Source organism: Cydia pomonella, chromosome 7, assembly GCF_033807575.1.
Source record: "Cydia pomonella isolate Wapato2018A chromosome 7, ilCydPomo1, whole genome shotgun sequence".
Lineage (NCBI taxonomy): Eukaryota > Metazoa > Arthropoda > Insecta > Lepidoptera > Tortricidae > Cydia > Cydia pomonella.
The window spans coordinates 24,482,984-24,507,494 of NC_084709.1; the positions used below are offsets into that span (position 1 = coordinate 24,482,984).

Here is a 24,511-nt window from a genome sequence, read left to right on the forward strand (position 1 = left end):
CGGGCGCTCGCGTATAGCACATCTATATAAAATATATAAATACTAGGTTTATGACATTTTATTTCGGTGTATTGTGGCGCCGCCTATTTAATGTTTTTTGATGGACACTTTTCATACATAGAGATGTTCCTCCTTTTATTCTACACTCCATAGTTGCATCGTTACTGCTGAGGCGTTGACGCGGGCGGTGCACGGTGTCACAGTTAATCTTTGATATAATTGCGTCAGTAAGGCCGCTTGTAGATGTTGTGACTTGTCCGTGTTTTTGTGACGATATCTTGTTTTCTTGGGTGTATCTGTTGGTAGCCACATACAAATGTGGACGTAGTCGCATATCACAGTTTGTTGTTCGGCGAAAACACCGGACATTTACAAGCGCCATAAGGATTGTTCGTGTCATCCACAACGAGGCGCGATTTGTCAACCGTAACCTTTAATAACATGACCAGAGCCCGTACATTTCATGCCGTCGACAGAAAAATGACGTCACGCTACATAGAGTATGATTCAAATTAGTATTTTCGTAATAATTAATCATTTGTCAACCTCTTTAGGTAACTGATACACTTGACAATCAGTATAGAAACGTCTAACTGACTTTCATTTTAGTGTCACACAAATAAATAATAGATTATTAATTTATGAAATAATACATATTTTTGGTTTTTAACAGCGTAACAAGCTTTTATTCACGTAACAAGTATTTATTATAATACCCATCAGTAAGTAAGTTATCTAAATTTGTAGTAACTCCCTGTATGTTAAATTACGTCATTTTTGCGTCAACGGTATGAAAAGTACGGGCCCTGAACATGAAGGTACGCGCCTTCGTGAATGACACAATCTATAATGCTGTAACGACATTAAGGGTGACGTTCGAATATCAACTGCAGCTGCATTACTATTGCGGCGTCATTATTGCCATCGTTGTATCTGTCAATTTCCTTGTCGAATGAGTGACAGTCGCCGCCGCATTACTGGCGCAATTATGACGTTCATTCCGTCACTCGTTTTATCAACGGAATTGACAGATACAGCGACAATAATGACGCCTCAATAGTAATATATAAATAGTAAATAATAGTAATGTTTTCGCAAAATTTCAATTGCTTGACAGCATTTAACAGGCAAAATGTTTAAAGACTTTTAAGTGATAAAATAATAGCAATTCTACAGCAGAAACGCCCTAGCAATGCAGTCGGCAGTCATGTTGCACTGCAATACTGCTGCGGTAATTCGGCCGACATTACTGCAGTCAAATTTAATATAGATGTCTTGATGCACAACACATGTCAAAATAAATATTGACGCCCAGTTTTATGACACTTGCAACAGCAATAAAGTCAGTAGCAATAACGCTGCACACTGAAAGAAGGAAGAAAAAAAATAACTTTTTTTCTTTACATACTGCACACATACACAGGACAAGAAGATAAAAGGAAAAAGATAAACAGATAAAATGATGTCACAAATAGAAAAATACACAATTGGTCCAGAAATGTGTTCAATAGGAAAAAGGCTTTCGGCCCGATTCGGACTTTAATATAGGTACGTCAAAATTCAAAATCTTGCTCTAGATATTAGATATGTCAGTGTCAAAAGTGACGTTTTCGTTTGAAGATAATCAATCAAAACCCCCTTCCCTGCTTGCGTCGGTGTCCTCATCACTGAGGGTCATGGTCACTTCTAGGGAACAGCCTTCTCTTTGACAAATTTGCCGCCACCTTTTTCTTTTTCTGTCTGTCGCCGAATGTAGGGCTCCGTGGAGCGTCATATCAAGAGCTGAGCGAATTTGGTCTGTCCAATCAATCAAAATAATAAAAAAGTAAGGCATGTGGTTGCAATTCTCAAACAAGGCAAACGCTGTTATTCTGCCAAGGCCTTAGGGGATAGTGACTTATTTAATGTAAAAAGCAAAAATAATAATCATGATAATATAAAATCAAATAGGGATAATGACACAATGGATTTAATAACAAAATTTAATAAAATTGATAGCAAATGAGCAATTTAACACAATTATGCGGTTATTAAAATGATATAAAGTAGGACTGCCCATACTGCAGCAATAACGTTGGTAAAGTCTGAATTCGAATGTTACCTTAAAGCGAAGCTTAATCTGCTCTTTCAAAGCCCATTCATCGGGTCTTACCCAATCAACTGTCGGAAGACTAATGAAGCCTTTGTTTCATCCATTACCACTCAATACCGTTGTTAAACGATGTCAATAAGTTTAAGTCTGGGAAACCAATTCGTCAGTAGAAAAAGGAGCGAAATTGAATTGGAAGTGCGACCCTTCCCGACTACATTTTTCAAATTTGCCGCTTTTTCTGCTGACAAAATACGACCGATCTGGCCTAATCCGTAGTGACCCTGCCTATGAAGCCAATGGTCTAGTTGAGTTGGGTATCTAAGCAAATAAACACATGATTTCTGATTTCGAATCCCGATAAGGGCATTTATTTGTGATGAGTACAGATATTTGTTCCTGAGTCAGAGTCACGGGTGTTTTGTATGTATTTAAGTATTTGTATGTTACCTATATATAATATACTTATATATAGTTGTTTGATTATCCACAACACAAGGCTTCTCGAGCTTACTGTGCACTGTGGGGCTTAGTCAATTAGTCTAATTTTCGAATATTTATGGTATAGGAGGCACTCGAGCAGACGAATCACCTGATGGTAAGCGATCACCGTCCCCATGGACACCCACAACACTATGCTATTTATTTATAATAGACTTGCCAGACTTCGTAACTTCTTAACGTCATCACGATAAACGTCACTTTTTAACACCATTCGATTGAAAGAGACAGACCTTATTATGCTGCACGTAGACAAGAAGTGTAGAAAAAAAAGCGCTGGTGGCCTAACGGTAAGAGCGTGCAATCTGGAGGTAGCTGCTTCAAATCCCCGCTCGTACCAATGAGTCTTTCTGAACTTATGTACGACATATCATTTGATATTTACCAGTCGCTTTTCGGTGAACGAAAACATCGTGAGGAAACCGGACTAATCCCAACGAGGCCTAGTTTACCCTCTAGGTTGGAAGAACAGTCGCTTTCGGAAAAACTAGTTGTCAAGCGGACCCCAGGCTCCCATGAGCCGTGGCAAAATGCCGGGATAACGCAAGAAGAAGGAAGGAAGACGAAGAAGTAGACAAGAAGTGCGACCATCATATATGTACCGAGGGATTACGAGGCCAATTTTAATTTAGAAATTTATGGCTTTGAACTAATTTTAATACGACGATAGTCTTGCTGATTGGCGCGTATTCACAAATGGCTTTCATTCCATTTTTACATGCACCAATCAGCATGAGCGATGTTCGACGTCGTATCACAATAAGATCAAAACCGTAAAAAGTTTTTGTATCTGAATCGGCTCCAGGGCCATTTGTCTAATATTTTTTTGAAGACCGGTCTGGCCTAGTGAGTAGTGACCCTGCCTATAAAACTCTGCTGATGGTCCCGGGTTCAAATCCTTGTAAGGACATTTATTTGTGTGATGAGCACGAATGTTCCTCAGTCATGGGTGTTTTCTATGTATTTAAGTATTTATATATTATATATATCGTTGTCTAAGTACTCACAACACAAGCCTTATTGAGCTTACTGCGGGACTTAGTCAATTTGTGTAATAATGTCCTATAATAATTATTTTATTTATTTTATTATTAAGTGTGAGGAGTACAGCCTACAGTTAAATTTATTACTCGTGTTACATGCCACACCCGGTAATACTCGTATACACATTGTGCAAAAGTATTTACCATAATATCCAGGGAGGACATTTGGGGACTACGTTTCTATAAATCGTGTCATTTACGAAGACGCCTGCCTTGACTCGTATTCACATATGATTAAAGGTTAGATTTGACAAATCTACGCGTCATCGTGGATATCACGAACTATATGGAGAAGCGATCGTTCTCTCTTCATTCACGCCAACGAGTAATCTAATTTGCAAACTTGTAATAGCCATTATCGTCTCTGCCGTGTTTCTTATCTTTTTCGTTAACACGTATAACTGTCTTTTTCTTCTGTCTGTAACTGTTGATTGTGGTGAGGAGGATGTCTATGAGGAACCATACAATTTCGATGAGACTGATAAACGAGCCGCCCAAACAAAGACCAAAGATTCCACCGAGGTTAGCTGTGAACAAATAAGGCTACATCATAAAATTAATTTATTCTAAAATCCTATATTTATAGGTACCAATACATATTAAAAAGTTACTAGGTATAGTAAGTTAGTAGTAAACTTTTGAAAACCACCTTCAATGAGATATTTTTTTTAAACTAGGGAACAAATAAAATTATTTTATGAAATATTTTTTGATGTGTTTTTAAGTAGTCACACTACTATATATATAAATTATAAATTGAAATAGATATCGAACGCTAAAGAAAAAGTAACCAAGTTCACCGGTTACTGAGGCGGGAATCAAACCCGTGTCTTCAACTTACGCGGCTAACGTCCTGACCACTATTCTAATAGTGATCAGTGGTCTAAGACCACTACCTCTATCAAACTACGTCGGATCGCCTAGTAGTCAGTGGTCTAAGACCACTACCACTACCAAACTACGCCGGATCGTCTAGTAGTCGGTGGTTTAAGAGTTTTAAGACCACTGCCACTACTAGACTAGGCCGGGTGGTCTAGTGGTAGCCGCGTAAGGTGAAGACGCAGGTAGGATTCCCGCCTCGGCCACCGGTGGACTTGGTCTCTTTTTCTATTTCAGTTTAGATTTTTTTTTAATATTTAAGAAGAATATTTCCAAAAACAGATATGTTTATAGGAGAAAAGCCGAATCTTAATTTTAACAAACATAAACGTCTACCAACGATGCTATTAAGCTCAAATTTCAAAAGTGGAAAAATTGCCTTGGGTGAGACTTGAACTCGAGAACTTGAACTTAAGAGGGTTATGCAGAGGCCGTGAGTTCAAGTCTCACTCAAGGCAGTAATTTTTCACTTTTAAAGGACCATGGTCCTCTTTGTATGGAGCCTGGACCAAAAACCAACAGAAATGCGAGTTAGGTCATTACATAGGTATTTCTATGTACTTATTTTCGCTCTATTCTATTGCAGAACTGAGATATTTGTAATTTTGTCAAAATGTCATCACCCTTATTACCTAGGCAATAGAATCCTCCGCTGGACGAGCGCGGCGAACAGACTCTATATCTTTATGGTGAAGGAATATCTGTACCTAACATCTGATCCCAGGTGTAGATGATCTGTCTCCTGTACTTCATGCAGGTACGAGATGCGTAGTGGACGGCTAGCTTGGTGTAGTTTTTGTTCTTGCCGCTGGAAACAAAACATTTAACCTTGTAAGACTCAGCATACACAATATCCCATTTTTATTCTGAACCTTATTTTATAGTAAATTGGGATGAATTTTGATTGTTTGAGAGCAATGAATCAATAGAAAGGATACTTTATTTTGTTTGAAAGATTACAATTAGATTGAAACGAAGATTGAAACGAGAGATGCATTGGACCTTATGAGGGACGAAAGTGGACCCCATCTTTCTCTCTGGATATTAATGAAAATATTTTTAAACAATTTGATGTAGGTAATGTAATCTTGTCATTCCATATAGATGTCTATACACTTTTGTTCTGCTTTTTTTGATATTTTAACTATTTTAAATATCGATATGAACTGCCACTGGCCAAACTGTGGTATCATTTGTGAACATAATATTATTGACTTGTCAATTTAGTTTCCCTGATTCAGGAGGCAACTTTAGAGTTAATTTTTGACGTATAATCCGAATTGGGCCGTAAGATTATAGTTGGGTTAAACACTCGCTGCATGCGAATACGTAGTGTGCTCTCTGTCACACCTACCTGCGGCGGGCAGCGTTCTGTCTCTTTTTTAATTGCTTCGCGTGCAGCGAGTACCACCACAACTATAATGAGAATAATGACCGTATATACGTGAGCCAACTTACTTTTTCAATTTTCGTACGAACTCCACTTTCGGGTCGTACTCCACGTAGTCACAGCTCTGGTAGCAGTCGTTCATGCGAATGAGAGAGTGCATGTCCGCAAAAGTGACTTCTGTTAAAGTAGGTAAAGTAAGATATTCAAACGGGTCACTCGTGTATTTTAAGTCGAAAATTGCTCGACATGTTTCGCTGCATACTGCTCGGCGCGGGCGACGGCGGCAGGAGAGACGAGGAACTACCCTCGTTTTGGGCACCTTGGCCTGCGTCGGTCCGCTAACACGTGCGCACGTTGATCATCCTTGTTATGGAGCGAATCATGTCGAAAAATTTTCGACTTAAAATACGCGAGTGATAATGTCTGTGTCTCACGGAAGTTTTGTAGTCACACATTATTTTTGTGATCAATGGAAACGTTACGGTCACAATAGTTGTTGTTGTACGGTCACAAACTTGTTGACCGATGGACGAGTCAAGCTAATTTGGTTTTCAATACTAACACTATGGCAACTCTAATATCAAGTAAACCTAAGAAACCTTTAAGGTCGGTTTATATCTACAGACATTGAGCGTGCCAGACACGTGCCATGGCAGACACCGACAAACACCATTTATTAGGGTTCCGTAGCCAAATGGCAAAAAACGGAACCCTTATAGATTCGTCATGTCCGTCTGTCTGTCCGATTCTGTCACAGCCACTTTTTTCCGAAACTATAAAAGCTATACTGTTCAAACTTGGTAATTAGATGTATTCTATGAACCGCATTATGATGTTTACACAAAAATAGAAAAAAAAAACAATAAATTTTGGGGGTTCCCCATACTTAGAACTGAAACTCAAAAAATCTTTTTTCATCAAACCCATAGGTACGTGTGGGGTATCTATGGATAGGTCTTTAAAGATGATATTGAGGTTATAAATAAATATTATAAGACATTATTACACAAATTGACTAAGTCCCACAGTAAGCTCAATAAGGCTTGTGTTGAGGGTACTTAGACAACGATATATATAATATATAAATATTTATAAATACATAAATACATAGAAAACACCCATGACTCAGGAACAAATATCCATGCTCATCACACGAATACATGCCCTTACCAGGATTTGAACCCGGGACCATCAGCTTCGTAGGCAGGGTCACTACCCACTAGGCCAAACCGGTCGTCAAACTATACTTGGTGTCAATCAAACTATAAAATTATACAACAATCTACCTTTTCAACTTCAAAGCTGGTCGCCGTTAGGTACGACGACGAGCGAAGCGAGGAGGAGTGTTAGGTAGAACTGCGACCATATGGGCAGAACCATATGTCTCGGAAATTGTATTTTTGCTTGTTCATTTTCACTAGGCGTTTATATGAAGTTTATCTGAATCCCTTAGGAACCACAGAGGTTCCAACTCACACTGGCCGCTGCTTTGCGGTAAAATGATATATGTCGACAGACGTAAAGTACGGATGTAGGTCAGTTTGACGCTTAGAAAAATCGATTATGTTCCATGCAAATATAATGTTTTATGTTTTTTATTAATTAGTAATTCAGTGTTGTTAAACTTTCAGCAAACTCAATCAAATAAAGTTTATGAACGATTTCCCGTGGTTTGATTGTGAAACCACACCTTCAACATTATGCTGTTGGTTTTCATGAATAAAAAACGTTCTGAGTATAAAATAGTATACAGAGTGAACATTATACTGGTTGCCTGTTATGCAAATACATTACTATGCTACTAAACTATAATTACTTTCGAAATTATGCAATTCGTTTTTATTGTATTTGTTTTTATACCAAATCATAATTTCTGCATATCAAAATTATGCAATTCAAATTATGAAAAATGAAATTTCGCAAATTGTTATTATTAAAAACATTACACACCCGTGTGGGGTATCTAGGGATAAGTCCTCAAAAATGATATTTAGGTTTCTAATATCATTTTTTTCTAAACTGAATAGTTTGCGCGAGAGACACTTCCAAAGTGAAAAAATGTGTGTCCCCCCCCCCCTGTAACTTCTAAAATAACAGAATGAAAAATCTAAAAAAAATATATGATATACATTACCATGCAAACTTCCACCGAAAATTGGTTTGAACCAGATCTAGTAAGTAGTTTTTTTTTAATACGTCATAAATGGTACGGAACCCTTCATGGGCGAGTCCGACTCGCATTTGGCCGCTTTTTTATATCTACAGACATTAAGCGCACCGGGCCCGTACCGGGACAGACTCCGTTTTTATTCACATCTAGCAGAAGCGTGCCGTGTCAGACATCGACAGACACCGACACAGGTTCCGGTGCCCTATTCACACTGACCGGCAGATAGCCACAGACCTGTACAGACATACACCGCGCAGACAAAATATTCTTTCCGCGCATAGTGGCCGGGCACGGTCCGTGTCTCTCGGCGTCTGCGCGGCCGTGTTACGATAGATATAAATTTGTTAATAGAAACTGTATAGAAGAATATTTTTTTGTCTGCCACGGCACGTGTCTGGCACGCTCAATGTCTGTAGATAATATAAACTGACCTTTAAAGAGGTATGGGCATTGTGAATGTCATCTCGCTTTGTGTGGTAGGGCACAGCACAGCGGATGTCATTTCAGATCTAGAGCAGAACCCAACTGGGGAAGTGCCTCCACCTTACAGAAAACCGCAGCCAAATAACACTAGACCCTACTCATAGTGTTATGTTCCTGCCGGTGAGTAAGGTTGCCAGAGCTCAACGAGGAGACTGCTTACCATCAGGCGGGCCGTATGCTTGTTTGCCATCGACGTAGTATAAAAAACCTAAATGGCTCAACTATTAAAGTCCGTGACTGTACAAGGATATCTACTCGTAAAAAATATAAACAGCAGCAACAATCAACATACAAATGAATAAATTTTAGAAACATTTTTTAAAGCTGTTACTCGTACAATTCAATTAACGAAGTTGATTAGGCATCCTTAACAAACAATATTAATTTCTACATGAAAGGAAATATTTTGAAATTCCGGAAGCGGTGAATTTATTACATTTTTCTTTTAAAAAAATATTAGTGAACGACCGCTTCTCCATCCTTAAGTGGTCCTCATTTTCCTCCCTGGACATTGATTTTATGGAAAAATAAAAATTCTACATAATTCATTGAACACTGAATGTATGTACAGTCGAGGAAATTGATTCTTTAGCAGTTTACGATTCAATTTACATTGGACAGCTCTTAGCATAAGTATGTACAACAAAAAATACTTGAACCGCAAATTGCTAAATAATCAATTTCCTCGACCGTACAATATAGAGTGACGGAATGAATACGGCGGCAAACGTCACTAATTTCTCTCTTTATTTAACGTTCTCTTTTAGGTACAATAAAGTTATATTACATTTAATCGAGGAAATTGACAGATAAAGCGGCAGCAACCAGTGCCTCTAGTGTAAATTTATTCGATAGCAAAACGTGACGTACGCGTTTGCGTTAAGTCTCATTTTGTATGGGATTTTGAGTTTCCGAAACGTCTCGCTTGGCGCACTGTTTCTAAATCCCATACAAAATTAGACTTAACGCAAACGCGTACGTCATGTCAGGATATCGAATAAATTTACACTAGGGGTTCAGGACGCCGCAACAGTATCATTACTGTCACTTTAAAAGCGCCTGCATACAATATCATTTCATTTTTGTCCCTTGCTGTGTCGTGATGATATATTATGTCTGTGGACGACCACAATATAGTAAATATGTATATGACTATTAAATCATCCTCCTAAGGCCCAAGTACCTATAGTACTTCATCAGTTAGATGAAATTTAAATCATATTCAATTGGAACAGAGTCACTTTTACATTGTTTCGTTCACTTTTCAAACAACGCAAAATAAACTTTATTTCCTACACAATAGGTAAAATTTCTTGGCAAACATTGGATTTTTCATTTGTATGGCTGGCCTTTAGGAGGTTAAAACTTTTAATAGCCCTTTACGCATTATGCCAAAAAAAAATAATTTTATGTCAAAATGCTTTACAACATTTTGGAAAGGAGCTGACACTGTCCAAACTAGGGCTCCTGATATCCGTGATACACGCCGATCCGTAGCTACGGGTTCTTAAGCCCGGCGGTACTAAGATCACGAATTTCACGAACACGGCAAGGTACGTACCTCGTACCTGCGTTCGCGTCCGGATTCACGTGACACGCCGTGACCGTGACACGCCATGATACGTAGCCCGTACCTGCGTTCGTGTGCGGAGCTTCGGGCTCGGTTCCGTTGGATAGGTACTTATCGCACGTCTCGTAGGTTCGACACGCCCGGGAGAAAAATAAATGAAACAATGAGGACTAGGTATTATTGAATTGAGTTACCACTTAGTATATTGAATACGGGACGTTCATCGGACAAACATTTACGTGTGAATTAAACTTAAATTGTATTTTTGCATCGATTTGAATATTATAATGGTTACTTATATCTAAATAATTTATGGGGTTATTCTGTTTTTTGTATAACCAGCTATTGATTTTAGTCAAAACTAGTGACCTGCTCGTTGCATTGCACTAATATAAATATAAGGTGTAAAACTCCGGTGTAAGTATCATTATAAAATTATGAACTTAAGCAACGCTGTGCTACTGGTTGTCATTATTAAATCAAGGCTACTATCAAAGAATATAACGTAGCCTAAATATAAACAAGGCAATCCTAATCCAAAGAAACAAAAGGGTAAATTTCTGCAAATCTTTGGTAGGTATGATAAAGATAATACAGGTAAACAAATTCTACAAAAACACATGTACGGGGCCACGGAAAAAAAAGTACGCAGCTGCAGTACTTATCAGTTTCGGACTTTCGGCACATTAAAGAGTACTGTTTTGTTTCTAGATTGAAGGTAATAATGACATATTATTGTTAGAGTGTTTTATTGTATGACTAACAAGCTAAGCCAACATACCGGGTTTTTTTGTAGATAATAAGTGCAGTTGCACGTGCAGACAAAGATAATAAGATTTGCGAGCGACTTATTAAAATGAAACAAACATTCATACATAAGTAGCTGTGGGCTTTACCTTTTGTTCGTGAAGTTGAAAGAAGTGACCGCGATGTTTTGTTTTACAAATTCGTGGTATTTGTTATTTAATCTGGAGGGGGCAGTTTAGAATTTTGAACGCACATTCATTGTCATTAGTTACTCCTGACGTCACAGTTGGTCTTCAAGTTTTAATTTAGCCGTGAATTTAAAGTAATTTTTTTTGTTGTTTCGTAATTTTTTTTTTTTGGTATTGTTAGTGTATGATTAGTGTTACTCTAATGGTGTGTTTAAACTATTAACAATGAAGAGAAGTTGGGTGTGGAGATATGCCACCAGAGTCGGAGATACAGCTTTATGTACCTTGTGCAATGATCGCACAAATAATGAGTTTTCCTGTCGTATTATTTGTCGTATTTTAGCAACCTGTTTATTAAAGTAGCTATTCATTGTAATCAATTTTTGGTTCTTTTCATTTATTACTCATTACTATTTATAAGGCCTTACTATTGGAAATTTGGAAATTTTAATTCAAAAGTAATGAAACGGAATTAGAGCTATGAATAAAAAACTCACTATACATTTTTATTCGTAGCTCTTAGAGACCGCATCGTATCTTCACTCAACGTCGCGGGCGGACCGAACCGGCGTGTTCTTAAGATACGTGAAGCCGTGATCACGCCTACACGGATTTACACGGATTCACGTACCCTAATTTCACGTAGCCGAATGTCACGTGCGGAACGGACCATAAAACCGTTGCCGTGAAACACGAAACCGGGCGCACGGCTACGGGTTCACGAATCACGGACACGACCGCGAGCCCTAGTCCAAACTGCTAAATTTTTCTCAAACATACATTAAAATCGCCGCAAGGAAACTCGGTGTCGGAGAGTGGGGGTTAAAAAGCTCTCAATCCATGTCTTAAAGTACGTTTACAGTACATATGGGGCTACTTTATAGCACTAGTGCGAGAAGTAGCATATTACGTTACTGTGTCGAACATTTAAAGGGCCATATGTACTGTAAAACGTTGTACGATACATGTGCGAATAGGTAATTCGCAACTCGTGTCGATTTAAAACACTCCCTTCGGTCGTGTTTTAATTTATCGCCACTCGTTTCGAATTTCCTATTTTTCGCACTTGTATCGTAATGTACTAATCTGTTGCCCTGGCGAAAAGAAGTACAGAACCCCTAGCTCAAATTTAGATGTAGCATGTATTATCAATAGCCTATTTAGTTAGCCGCAAATATTTTTATTCGCTTTTTACCTGGGTCGCATATTGTTGTAGTTTATTGTATTAATTGTAAAAAAATTGGCTATATCACTGGTATTTATAAAAATACGGTCGCTTATTGACCTCATTGTTACAGCCGTACATTAACCGGCTTTGGAGAATTTGTTGTTTAGGAAATCTACCTCTAATGCGAACACGATGATTTGGGAAAGAAGTTGTCGAAATTTAAACAATTAGGTAATCAATTTATTAGTCATATCAGTGATATGCACAACGAGGTAACATATATCACACATAACTAGGAGATAAACTACAAGTGCAAAATGCATTTACAAAACAAAACTATAGAGGTATAGTGCTTAAAGGAAATATCCTGATATGTAATAACGCATTACAAGCAAATATCTATCGAGATGAAAAACGACTACAGTGAAGAAAGGTAGGAAAGTAACTATACTATGAATTTTATACAGCATTCTAATTGGCGACCAGAAATCATACTACAAGAAAAAAAATCTGTTTAGAAATTTAGAGATCGCGGCGAAATGCGAATAGGTGAAAATCTACAAGGAATTTTTGATTTCGAGGTATACGACTAACCAACGGCATTCTTAATGCCAAGTTTGTGAAAAGTTAGCGTGGTCAGAGTCTGTTCTCTTGACCCGAGCAAAATAAACTGTTTCTTTTACCCTACCTGATCAAAAGGTCAGGTTCTTATAATTACACTTACCCTTTTGTGGTATTATACATAGATATCTCTCCCAGGTACAGTTCGGGTAGTCTTCTACGGACAAGTCTGCAGCTAAAATAAGTAATCGTAAGGTGAGTTGGGGTTAATAAGATTGTATTGGCTATGTGCGAAGTTGGTGGTGGGGGAAATATAATCGACGTCAACACACGACGCGACGGGGTGAAAATATAGGTTCAGTTTTTTTTTGTAATAAAGGGCTTCTGTCCAGTAAGATAATTTTGCCAGTATTTAGATACCACGGTTACACTCACTTGAACTATTCGTCGCTATTGGCGATATGTTTCGAGCCCGTCGGGGATCCTTCTTCAGACTGGAGCGCTCGCGACGGCTGTAATCCGTACACTGCGCGCTGCCCGCTTCATCGCTCATTGCGATCGCATCGCATCGATGATTACAATTCAATATAATGATACCCGCGATCCCGGGCACGCGCAGCTCTCTCGCTCACGCTCACACTCTGAGAGTGAGAGAAGAACACTCACGGCGTCTTAAGATAAATCAGCTGTGTTTCTTACCTGAATACATAAATGGGAGACATTTGCACAAATTCACAACTTTTCTCACTAGCAGCGATGAAATGCATTTTTGGTAGAAACTGGCTCCGATGGCTCTGTCCTTGAAAAAAAATGTCACGAATCAGAACCTAAACCAAGACTGCCTTCGCAGTTTCAAACTGACATTTTCGTTAACGTCTGCGTAACTTACGGCCTGATTCGAACTAAAGATACGTCAAATATTAGGTCTATATACGATACGGATCGGATATGTCAGTGTCAATGGTGACGTTTTTGTTTAAAGAAACGTTACTGTTGGCACTGACCTAATCTTTCCGTAATTAGACCTAATATTTGTCGTACCTTAAAGTTGGAATCGGGCCGTTACTTTCTATACATCTCGCTCGCACTAATATGCGAGTACGAGCGAGATGAATAGAAAGTAAGTTACGTCCACGCTAGCGAATATGTCAGTGTCAAACTGGTGGTAGCTGTACTTTACACATTCACCGCTGAGCTATGGTCTTTACGCTACGACGTAACCAATAACATGGATTTCCTGGTATGTAGCGGATATGTTAAATATGTCTTACGTAATCTGCTCTTACGGCCCGATTCACGATACGATAACGATAAAATCTGGTTTAGATAAGTGCTCATTTCGATATCGTTTGTATGTCGTATAATTGACAGAAGCAACTCGATTGGGCAACCAATGTCACTTTGACGTTAGAAATATCGTACAGAGATCTTATTGGGATCACATCGGAATCGAAATAAACGTCAATTTTGACATGTCGTTTAGTTATCCATCTTTTAAAGATCTTTCCAATATCTTAAACGTGTCTTAATCATTCTTCGAATCGGGGCGATAGAATCGATTCAATCACAAAACAAAGAGATGCTTAGGTTGGGGCGTAGTATCAGGAGATTATAAAGAAACAAAAAATATGGCATCGCGCAAAACTAGCCACGGAAAATTTAGCTATCCCGCGGGCTTTAACGTTTTACCTCAGTAACTTTTGAAAAAAAAGAAAACTTTCCAAATTTCCCGTTAAACTATTAGACGTTGAACAAGTACTTTATTATTTTTTTGCATATACAATCCATTACATTTCATGTTATCGTTGTAAGTAATTTACGAGTACTTAATATTTCTAATCCTCTCTGGTGTCTTGAGGATCTCCATACATTTATTTTCCATATAATAATAGTGGTTTAAAGACACTACCATATTTTTTGGTAAAACCATGAGCAAGCTACACGCAGCAACTAAAAGGAAAAGCAAATGAAGCAAATGGCCAAGCCCGCGAAAACTGGCGTCTATTCCACCGACTAGAGCGATGCTCTTAAGAGGCTGTCAACACCCAATGTCCTTGAAATTGATGTTACTTAAACAGTTTTTTAAGAAAGACTATTTGTTTTAGTCAAGTAAGAAAAATATATGTTCATATTAATTATATTTCAAAGACCGTGGTTGTACTCGATACATGATTGAACGAAATCGGCTTGATAGAAAATAATTGCAAAGATTGGTCTTAAAATCACAATTAAACGGTTCTATGTCTTTATTGTTTTAACTTATGGGTCTGCAATTAAAATCACAATTTCAAAACATTTATATCTAAACCGTGGTCGAGTTAAATATTACACTAATAATCCACTTTTTTTTATTTAAATATTTTTCTTATTATTCCCTTGCCCAGGCCCAGTAACATGCGACAGTGCTATCTCATTTACTCCGATACAAATAGACAGTGTGCGCGCTTTAGGTATTGACAGCATCTTAAGAACCCGGTAACGATTTTAGAGCAAAAATATAAAATTGATAGATTTAGTCGTTGAAATTGTACACATTTTGTTACGTAATATCTAAATAACAAGTATTGGTTTCTATTAGTTAGCACGTTTTGTCATCTTGCCTGAAATGGGGTCGCAAGCGTGCGTCCCCGGTAATATGTGACGAGAAGGGACAGTTTTTAAAAATAAAAATAACAATAATGTAGTTTATTCAAGTTGAAGTACAGGATATGTGTAATACAAAATTACCATTTTTAGCAGTCCAAAATTTACGAAATTTACAAATAAGATCGACAAAATCACTGCTTTCCGCGCGTTTACCTAAACGTCCATCAGAAAAAAAAACATTACTAATTAAGTGAGTCTGTTTTCAAAAAATTGATTTATTAAAATGAAAGATAGCAAGACGTTCTAATAGGAACCAGTACTTGTTATTTCTAATAATTAACAGAAGGTGACAATTTTATGTGCTAAATTTATCAATTTGACATTTTTGCGACTAAAATCGATAACGGCCTCTTAAATGATATTGATTATAATTAAATTAATTAACTGACATGATTCCAATATCATTCTAATATCAATTTTACTGTGGGACGTCAATTATCCGTGACCACAGTACAAACCAGCTGAAACGTCGGATTAAACGTCAAATAATAAAATCAGAACCGTTTTTATCATTGAATGTGGCGGCTGGCAAAACGTAGTTAGACGTTTCGTAGTTTCGTTGCTTGCCATAAGGACGAGATTTGCTTGAATAAACTGACAAGGCATCGTTATGGCAAGTAGGACGGTCATAAATATACCAACATATTGGTACAAAATATACATCATTAGAAACTTCCGGTATAGATCGTGTCATTCATGAAGTGCCTTGCCTTGTCTGCAGTAAAACAAGATATTTTGCAGAACACGTATAATTTATCCCTATTTATCGAAAAAATCAATTTTGTATCACATACTGTATAAAATTTAATTTTTACAAAGTTCACCAAAATCACTATATGCAACACTATTTCCAAAATCACTATTTCCAAAAGCACTATTTCCAAAATCACTATTTCCAAAAGCACCATTTTGTTTTACTGCACATGTTATTAAAGGCTAGATTTGACAAATCTGTGCATCATCGTGGATGACACGAACTATATTTTTAAGGGTTGAGTCCCTTATGAATCGACCCTCCGGATCTTTGGTGTATGTATCTCTAATTTTTTTTTTGATAAAGGAGGCAAACGATCAGACTGGTCACCTGATGATAAGCGATTACCGCCGTCCATGGACACCTACAACACCAGAGGGGTTGTAAGTGCGTTGCCGGGAGTACTCTCTTTTCTTGAAGGTTTGAAGCTCGTATCGGTCCGGAAACGCCTACACCTATAGCCCCCTCCTCTCCCCTTACGTCTATTCAAAGCTCAAACACTTGATTACCCAAACTTACTGTACTTAAGGAGCATTTCCTGGTCTTCAGAGGCAGGGCTTTGACCTCTGGAGAGGAATCGATGGCAAAGATCTCGATTTCCACTTCGAAATAGCTGGATGGCGCTAAAGATATGGGGCTGTCTATCGAGGTGACCTTATTGTTAGGGTCGAAAATGTACATCTGAAAATAAAACAGTAGGGCTAAGATGGTCGGCTCTTTATCATTTGTCACCATATCTGTCACGTTCGAACAAGTATGTAAGTGCATGACATGACAGGTGATAAAAATGCGACCATGATGCCGCTGCTGAGTTGAGAAATTACGCTTGCACGAGGAATTTCGTACAGTGACCCGCCTGTTGCTATCTCTATCGCACATAAATAATTATATTGCTGTACCGCTCGTACAGCGACATTGACCATCGATATCAAGGGCGGGACAGCAATATAATCTGTTTGACTAGGTTCAAAGGTCGTCCTTATGATGATTCACAATGGGTATATATTTATGTAACATATTATTTATGTACGTATAATTTTATATAATTTTGTGATATTTTTTTGTCATTTTACTCTGTATTCTGACCCTGCACCAATTAGGATCTTTCGGTTTGGCTCATGGTTGACTGGTAGAAAATGCCTTCTGGCATTAAGTCCGCCATTTTACTCTTCAAGTATTGTGCAATAAAGTTTAAATAAATAATTATTAGCGTGCAATTAAGATAGGTCAATGTACGGAATTCCTCGTGTTCAGCATCTTTTCTTTACCAGCGCTTCCATACACTAATATACTAAATTAATGTTAAGCTAATTTTATTCATACCATAAAACCGTCAATTGATGCCTCAAATCAAAAGGCAGACATGCATATTGATAAATCCTGGATAATTAATATAGCAGTTACATAGAACAGACCAGGGCGCTTAGCCCAGATGCCAAAACGAAAGCCACTGTCACGGTCGCCACTTTCCCGAATGAAGGTTGAGGGAAGCGATGGCTGAGATACGCGTCACACTGGTGAACGGGTGCTGTTTGTGGAGACTGGTCTGTTTAAGCTAACTTTATTTTTGAGTAGAATTACAGTGAGACACCTCATTCGGTTCTCGTATGTTTCTTTTATCCCAATGAATGTTTTAATTATACGGAATTTTGACTCTTAGAGACTCTATACATCTCTAAGGATAATTTGATAAAAGTCATTTAGTTCTGACATTTAGAGATATTTACACCTCTAAATAATTTTCAATTTATTTTTGTATGTTTGTTTCTATTAGTATTATTTTAGTTATTTTATGTAATTCGACATTTTTAGAGACTTTATACATCTCTAAGTAATAATAATAATTCACTTACTTTTTCTTTAAACAATAATACTTTACGTAGTTTGCATTAATATTTTCAATGAATTGTATTTTATACTTAATTGTTGATGTGTTTGTTTTTGTTTGTATGTAAATTCCGTGTTGACGTGTAAAAGTGCCCTTGTGGCCTATTTGCTGAATAAATGTTGAAGTTGAAGTTGAAAAACGCGACGAGTATATCGTCCCGAAGGATTAGATACGATAATAATAACTTCTGGTTTAGTTAAGTTCTCATTTAATTAAGAGACGTTTAAGGTCTTGGAAAGATCTTTAAAAAATCGATAGCTAAACGACATGCCAAAAATGACGTTTATTTCGATTCCGCTGTGATCCCAATAAGATCTATCTACGATATTTATAAATTATAACGTCAATGTGACATTGGTTGCCCGAATCGAGCTGCTTCTGGCAATTATACGATATATAAACGATATCTAAATGAGAACTTATCGTTATCGACGTTATCGTATTGCATTCTTCGAATCGGGCCAATAGTTTGTATGTCGTATAATTGACAGGAGCAGCTCGATTTGGGCAACCAATGTCACTTTGATGTTAAAAATATCGTAGATAGATCATATCGGGATCACAGCAGAATCGAAATAAACGTCAATTTTGACATGTCGTTTAGTTATCGATCTTTTAAAGATCTTTCCAAAATCTTAAACTTGTCTGAAACATTCTTCGAATCGGGCCGTTAGTCGCTTACCAATACTGGTCCATCGCGTTTAGTTCCATTTGCATATTCTTTAACACCATTCACAGTGACTTCGAGACCCTGGTAAATTGTGTTGCCAGGTACAAACTTTGTGTTCCGGGGGGCGAAACGTCTGGAAAAAGTCAAAGTTAAATTCAGCGATATAGAGGATAGACGACGACCACTGCTCCTATACAATTTTACTCTCTGGACAAGGTGAAATTTTGGATACGAGGGCGGTAATTCCCGACAGCCGCAGGTTAAGGGAATTAAAGACCCGAGTTTGCAATATTCTTACCCCCGGAGTTACACACGTTTTTCATCACACTTGTGAAGAAAAACTAAATTTTAAGCAAAATCATTCTTAAATACAATGACATATCAAACATTCGTCCGCCATTTTGTAATTTCTTGGCAGGTGGGGCATCGAAGAGACCTATTCGACATTCAGCCACGACTGAAATTATGTAAAAATATTTAAAACGACTGTTAAATTAATCAAATCAAATAATTTTGAACATAAACAAAACCATTCATTTATAAATGTCAGTATTTTAAAAGTAAAACTCATTTATGCTACTTGGTTTGTATGAATAAGTATCATAATTAAAGAAAAAAGCTATAACTCTCTAGGGAGTTATACTACTTGTTCAAAAAAGGAGTGTACAGGTTTTTAAAGGGTCGGCAACGCGCGTGTAATATCTCTGATATTGCAGGCGTCCATAGCCTACGGTGACTGCTTACCATCAGGCGGGCCGTATGCTTGTTTGCCACCGTCGTGGAAAAAAAGAAGTTCTAGCGGTTCCACGCGAGTTTTGGCCGAAGGGTGTTTTGAAACTTCTCCTCGGAGAAGATCGCTAGACGATCATTCGGAACGCTCACCACAAAAGAATGAAAATTCGCATTGTGTTGAGATTCCAATTTTGCTTTGACTCGTACACACTTTACGATGTTCTCGACCTTCAAGGGCTTCGAGTATTGCAGCGTGACATTACCGCCGACTGCATTGCTACAGACAACGTCAAAAAACCACACATATACATAGATTTTCGTATTTGCCGCAGCAGTAGAGTCGGCAGTAATATCGCGCCGCATTACTGCAGCAATAATGCTGGTGTCGTCTGAATTCGAACAAAACCTTAACGGAGTCCCGGCTTAAGAGGCTTAACGAGGTAAATCAATTAAAATTTACATGGAATATATTATTTTGGATTAACTATATTATTACAAAGTGATTTTGCACAATTGGTATCAAACAAAGACAATAATTATGTTCATTAGTTTATAATTAACTATCAGTACAGTCACGTATGAAAATATCGGTACGAAAAATGTGCCTAAAATATGTATACACTACCTTAATATAAAGTCGTGTATACATATTTTTGGCACTTTTTTCGTATCGATATTTTCACACGTGACCGTACCTCAATGATCGCTTATATGTTCCTACTTACAAATAAATATTTATGTGTTTTACAAGGGCGCAAAGTTGTTGTTTAACCGCCGCTAATATTGATACCCGAGCAAGCGAAAGATTCCAAAATTGAACCACGAGCGTAGCGAGTGGTTCGAGAAATGGAATCTTGAGCGTTGCGAGACTATTATGGCTAACTCAAAAACAGCTAAACTGATCATATCCGCTATAGTTTTCATTTAATGTCTTTCTTAAGCTCTACTTCCAAGATTTTTTTCATATTTTTTGGAGCTATGGTTCAAAAGTTAGAGGGGGGGGGACACATTTTTTTTTCTTTCGGAGTAATTATCTCCGAATATATTCACTTTATCAATAAATGTTTGTTGAAGACCCCTATTAGTTTTGAAAGACCTTTCCAACGATATCCCACACTGTAGGGTTGACGCAAAAAAAATGTTCACCCCCACTTTACGTGTAGGGGAGGTACCCTAAAAAAAATTAAATTTTTAGATTTTATTATACGAATTTGTCGGCTTTATTGATTTATATATCCATGCCAAATTTCAGCTTTCTATCATTCCTCGGACAGACAGACAGACAGACGGACATGGCGAAACTATAAGGGTTCCTAGTTGACTACGGAACCCTAAAAACATTCAAAATCATCATTTAAAAGTAAATTTTACCGGTTAACATAAGAAAACAACTCAAATTTTGCACACATGTGGATAAAAAGCAAGTTTCTCATTCGTTTTTGAACAATCAAGGGCGCCTTTACCAGTTGGTGTGGTGAAAACCGATTTACTGTAGTTACTTCGTAATCTCGCGCTGTCTTTAAAAACCATGATTTCACCGACACTGTTTAATCCTTAAATTTTTTATGTATATTGCGATCGGGTGCTGAAAAGAGCGTTTGAGGGAAAACCGACCAGCACGCCGCCCGACCGGTCGACCTAGGTATAGGTATCGATGAGCGGATGTGGTGGACACGGATCTGCACGAGCTCCAGGTTGAAGACTAGCGAGAAACTGTACAGGACTAGGATCAGTGGCGAGCAGTCGTGTTGGAAGCCAAGACACGCTTTGGGTCGCTACGCCAGAGGAGTAAGTATGTCAAATATTAGTTAAAATATATGTTAATTAATAATATTTCTATTATTAACGGTCATTTTTGTTTACATACATATATGGCATGTCTATTGAACTCCAATTTAGCATAGGTAGGTTTTAATGAATTGTCATCGGAATTAAGGTAGAATTAGACCAAGACAAGTCTGCAACGATTCAGATAGCACACGCAGTGCTAGCGTTAGTTAAAAAAAAACGTCAAACTTCTATGAATTTACGACACACATTGACTATGTCTCACGGTAAGCTCAATGAGGCTTGTGTTGTGCGTACTTAGACAACGATATACATAATATATACATATTTATAAAAACTTAAATACATAGAAAACAACCATGACTCAGGAACATATCCATGCTCATCACACGAATAAATGCCCTTACCAGGATTTAAACCCAGGACCGTAAAAGCGTGTAAAAATATCTCAACTCCTTACTTAAAATGAGTGAGGTCAAATTGACAGCAGTGGCCGACGACGGTGACCACCTCGAGGAACATCTCCGAACACTTGAACTCCTTCGACCACCATCGGCACTTCACCAGCGTCACGTCACATGGCTTCTTGAACTGTCAACAGTTGTTTGTTTCGAATACAGATTAAAAGTTGAGGACGTTACGAAGAATTTCTTTGACCGTATCCCTATCTCTATTGCACGAGAATAATTATATTGCTCTCCCGCTCGCACGGTGGCAGGGGGGCGAAGCAAAACTGTTCCTTTCGGTTATTCTCGGCTCAGCATTGCTCCAAACAATACAACAACAACAACAACACAACACAACACAACACAAACAACAACAATTATTAGGGTTCGCACAACATGACTTCCCTTTGCGTGTACGACCGACAGATAAGATAACTCATTGCTAAGAGCCGGGATTTGAACCCGCGACCTCCGAATTACAAAAGTACACTGAAAAAAATAGATAGCCGAACTGGTTTTATAACTTTACTAAATAACTAAACTACGGTTATAAGAAAATAAACTTTGCATAAATTTACAAACTTATTTTGTAGTGTATACCCAGTACCTGAACACTGATAGCCAAACACGGTTTTGTAACATATAACACATAGTTCGCAAGTCCCAATTTTTGTGTAAATAGTAACCAAAATTTTGTTACAGTTATGCAAACATTTCTTTCAGTGTAAAAGAATTTACGCAATAACATATTATTTCTGAATTTAATTTTATGCCCTTACCAGGATTCGGGGCCGGTTATGGGGTTCCCCAAACAAGGAGTGTACAGGTTTTTAAAAGGTCGGCAACGCGCATGTAACACCTCTGGAGTTGCAGGCGTCCATAGGCTTCGGTGGCGGGCCGTATGCTTGTTTGCCACCGTCGAACTCGAAAACAACAAAAATATGCACGTTATGTGATATACCTATATCCCCTTATTCAAAAAAGCGGCCAAGTGCGAGTCGGACTCGCGCATGAAGGGTTCCGTACCATTTAAGACGTATTAAAAAAAAATCTACTTGCTAGATCTTGTTCAACATTTTACCACTTTGGACACACATTTTACCACTTTGGAACTGTCTCTCGCGCAAACTATTCAGTTTAGAAAAAAATGATGTTAGGAACCTAAATATCATTTTTGAAGACCTATCCATAGATACCCCACACGTATGGGTTTGATGAAAAAAATTTTTTTTTTAAATTTTTATGACGTATTAAAAAAAAACTACTTACTAGATCTCGTTCGAACCAATTTTCGGTGGAAGTTTGCATGGCAATGTATATCATATATTTTTTTTAGATTTTTCATTCTGTTATTTTAGAAGTTACAGGGGGGGGGACACACATTTTTTCACTTTGGAAGTGTCTCTCGCGCAAACTATTCAGTTTAGAAAAAAATGATATTAGAAACCTAAATATCATTTTTGAAGACCTATCCATAGATACCCCACACGTATGGGTTTAATGAAAAAAATTTTTTTTTTAAATTTTTATGACGTATTAAAAAAAAACTACTTACTAGATCTCGTTCGAACCAATTTTCGGTGGAAGTTTGCATGGCAATGTATATCATATATTTTTTTTAGATTTTTCATTCTGTTATTTTAGAAGTTACGGGGGGGGGACACACTTTTTACCACTTTGGAAGTGTCTCTCGCGCAAACTTTTCAGTTTAGAAAAAAATGATATTAGAAACCTCAATATCATTTTTAAAGACCTATCCATAGATACCCCACACGTATGAGTTTGATGAAAAAAGATTTTTTGAGTTTCAGTTCTAAGTATGGGGAACCCCCAAAATTTATTGTTTTTTTTCTATTTCTGTGTGAACATCATAATGCGGTTCATAGAATACATCTACTTACCAAGTTTGAACAGTATAGCTTTTATAGTTTCGGAAAAAAGTGGCTGTGACAGAATCGGACAGACAGACGGACATGACGAATCTATAAGGGTTCCGTTTTTTGCCATTTGGCTACGGAACCCTAAAAACGTGTACTAAAGTTACGATGCCGCTAATAATCGTTTGTCCCTTTCCATCATACCAATACGTCGGAAAGGGACAAACGATTATTAGCGGCATCGTAACTTTAGTAGTACACGTTTATGAATAAGGGGGATAGGGTATAAATATTATTAAATTGTTAACTAAATTATTGTTTATATGTACGGTCACGTCTCAAAATATCGATACGAAAGAAGTGTCAAAAATATGTATACACGACTTTATTGACCATATATTAAGGTTGTGTATACATATTTTTGGCACATTTTTCGTACCGATATTTTCAGACGTGACTGTTTTATAAATTATAATTGTAATTTGAATGATGTGACGTATATTTTTTTTATACATACATATATTGAATTCAATTGAATACAGAAGGCAAACGAGCAGACGGATCACCTGATGGTAAGCAATTACTGATACCGCCCATGCACACTTGCAACACCAGAGGCGTTGTAAATGCATTGCCGACATTTAAGATAGAAGTACGCTAGGGAAATCTCGCGCCGAGGTTTATTCAAATATAACGCGCAGCGCTTTGCGCTTTTGATATAATAGTCAGAGGTGGCAACAACGACGCAATTTTTTTTAACTTTCAGTTTGTATTATCTACATGCAATGCAAATATTTATACTCATATGTTTGACTTACTACATGTCAAAGTCAAAGTCAAAACATTCTTTATTCAAATAGGCCTAGCAACAAGCACTTTTAAATCGTCAAATTTTACAAATATCATCTTAATCTAAATATC

The 24,511-nt window shown here is 37.5% G+C and overlaps 1 protein-coding gene across 3 annotated transcripts; it reads right to left on the minus strand.

Annotated features, from left to right (window-relative positions):
- Window positions 1-1,266: 1,266 nt before the first annotated feature.
- LOC133520209 (uncharacterized) lies at window positions 1,267-22,631 on the minus strand. 3 transcript variants are annotated; one of them, XM_061854581.1, is made up of 10 exons: window positions 22,493-22,631; window positions 21,728-21,858; window positions 18,760-18,880; window positions 16,709-16,870; window positions 13,489-13,588; window positions 12,953-13,024; window positions 5,971-6,079; window positions 5,220-5,320; window positions 3,778-4,160; window positions 1,267-1,365 (listed from the first exon to the last, which is right to left on the minus strand). In XM_061854581.1, exons 2-9 carry the CDS (start codon window positions 21,787-21,789, stop codon window positions 3,964-3,966), a joined length of 924 nt encoding a protein of 307 aa, XP_061710565.1. In that variant the 5' UTR covers window positions 21,790-21,858; window positions 22,493-22,631; the 3' UTR covers window positions 1,267-1,365; window positions 3,778-3,963. The 3 variants fall into 3 exon arrangements, with proteins under 3 accessions (XP_061710565.1, XP_061710564.1, XP_061710566.1); XM_061854580.1 differs by lacking the exons at window positions 18,760-18,880; window positions 21,728-21,858; window positions 22,493-22,631 and having other exon boundaries at window positions 16,709-17,135; XM_061854582.1 differs by lacking the exons at window positions 1,267-1,365; window positions 18,760-18,880; window positions 21,728-21,858; window positions 22,493-22,631 and having other exon boundaries at window positions 4,025-4,160; window positions 5,145-5,320; window positions 16,709-17,135.
- Window positions 22,632-24,511: the final 1,880 nt, after the last annotated feature.

What these genes read in the sequence shown, in the direction of transcription:
- LOC133520209 (XM_061854580.1), bottom strand. Translation starts at nt 17,068, where the DNA reads ATGTGCGATAGAGATAGCAACAGGCGGGTCACTGTACGAAATTCCTCG. An exon ending in GGAAATGCTCCTTAAGTACA is followed by an intron (nt 13,589 to 16,708) that starts GTAAGTTTGGGT and finishes TTTTTTTTCAAG; the next exon opens with GACAGAGCCATCGGAGCCAG. An exon ending in ATGTATAATACCACAAAAGG is followed by an intron (nt 6,080 to 12,952) that starts GTAAGTGTAATT and finishes CTACTTTAACAG; the next exon opens with AAGTCACTTTTGCGGACATG.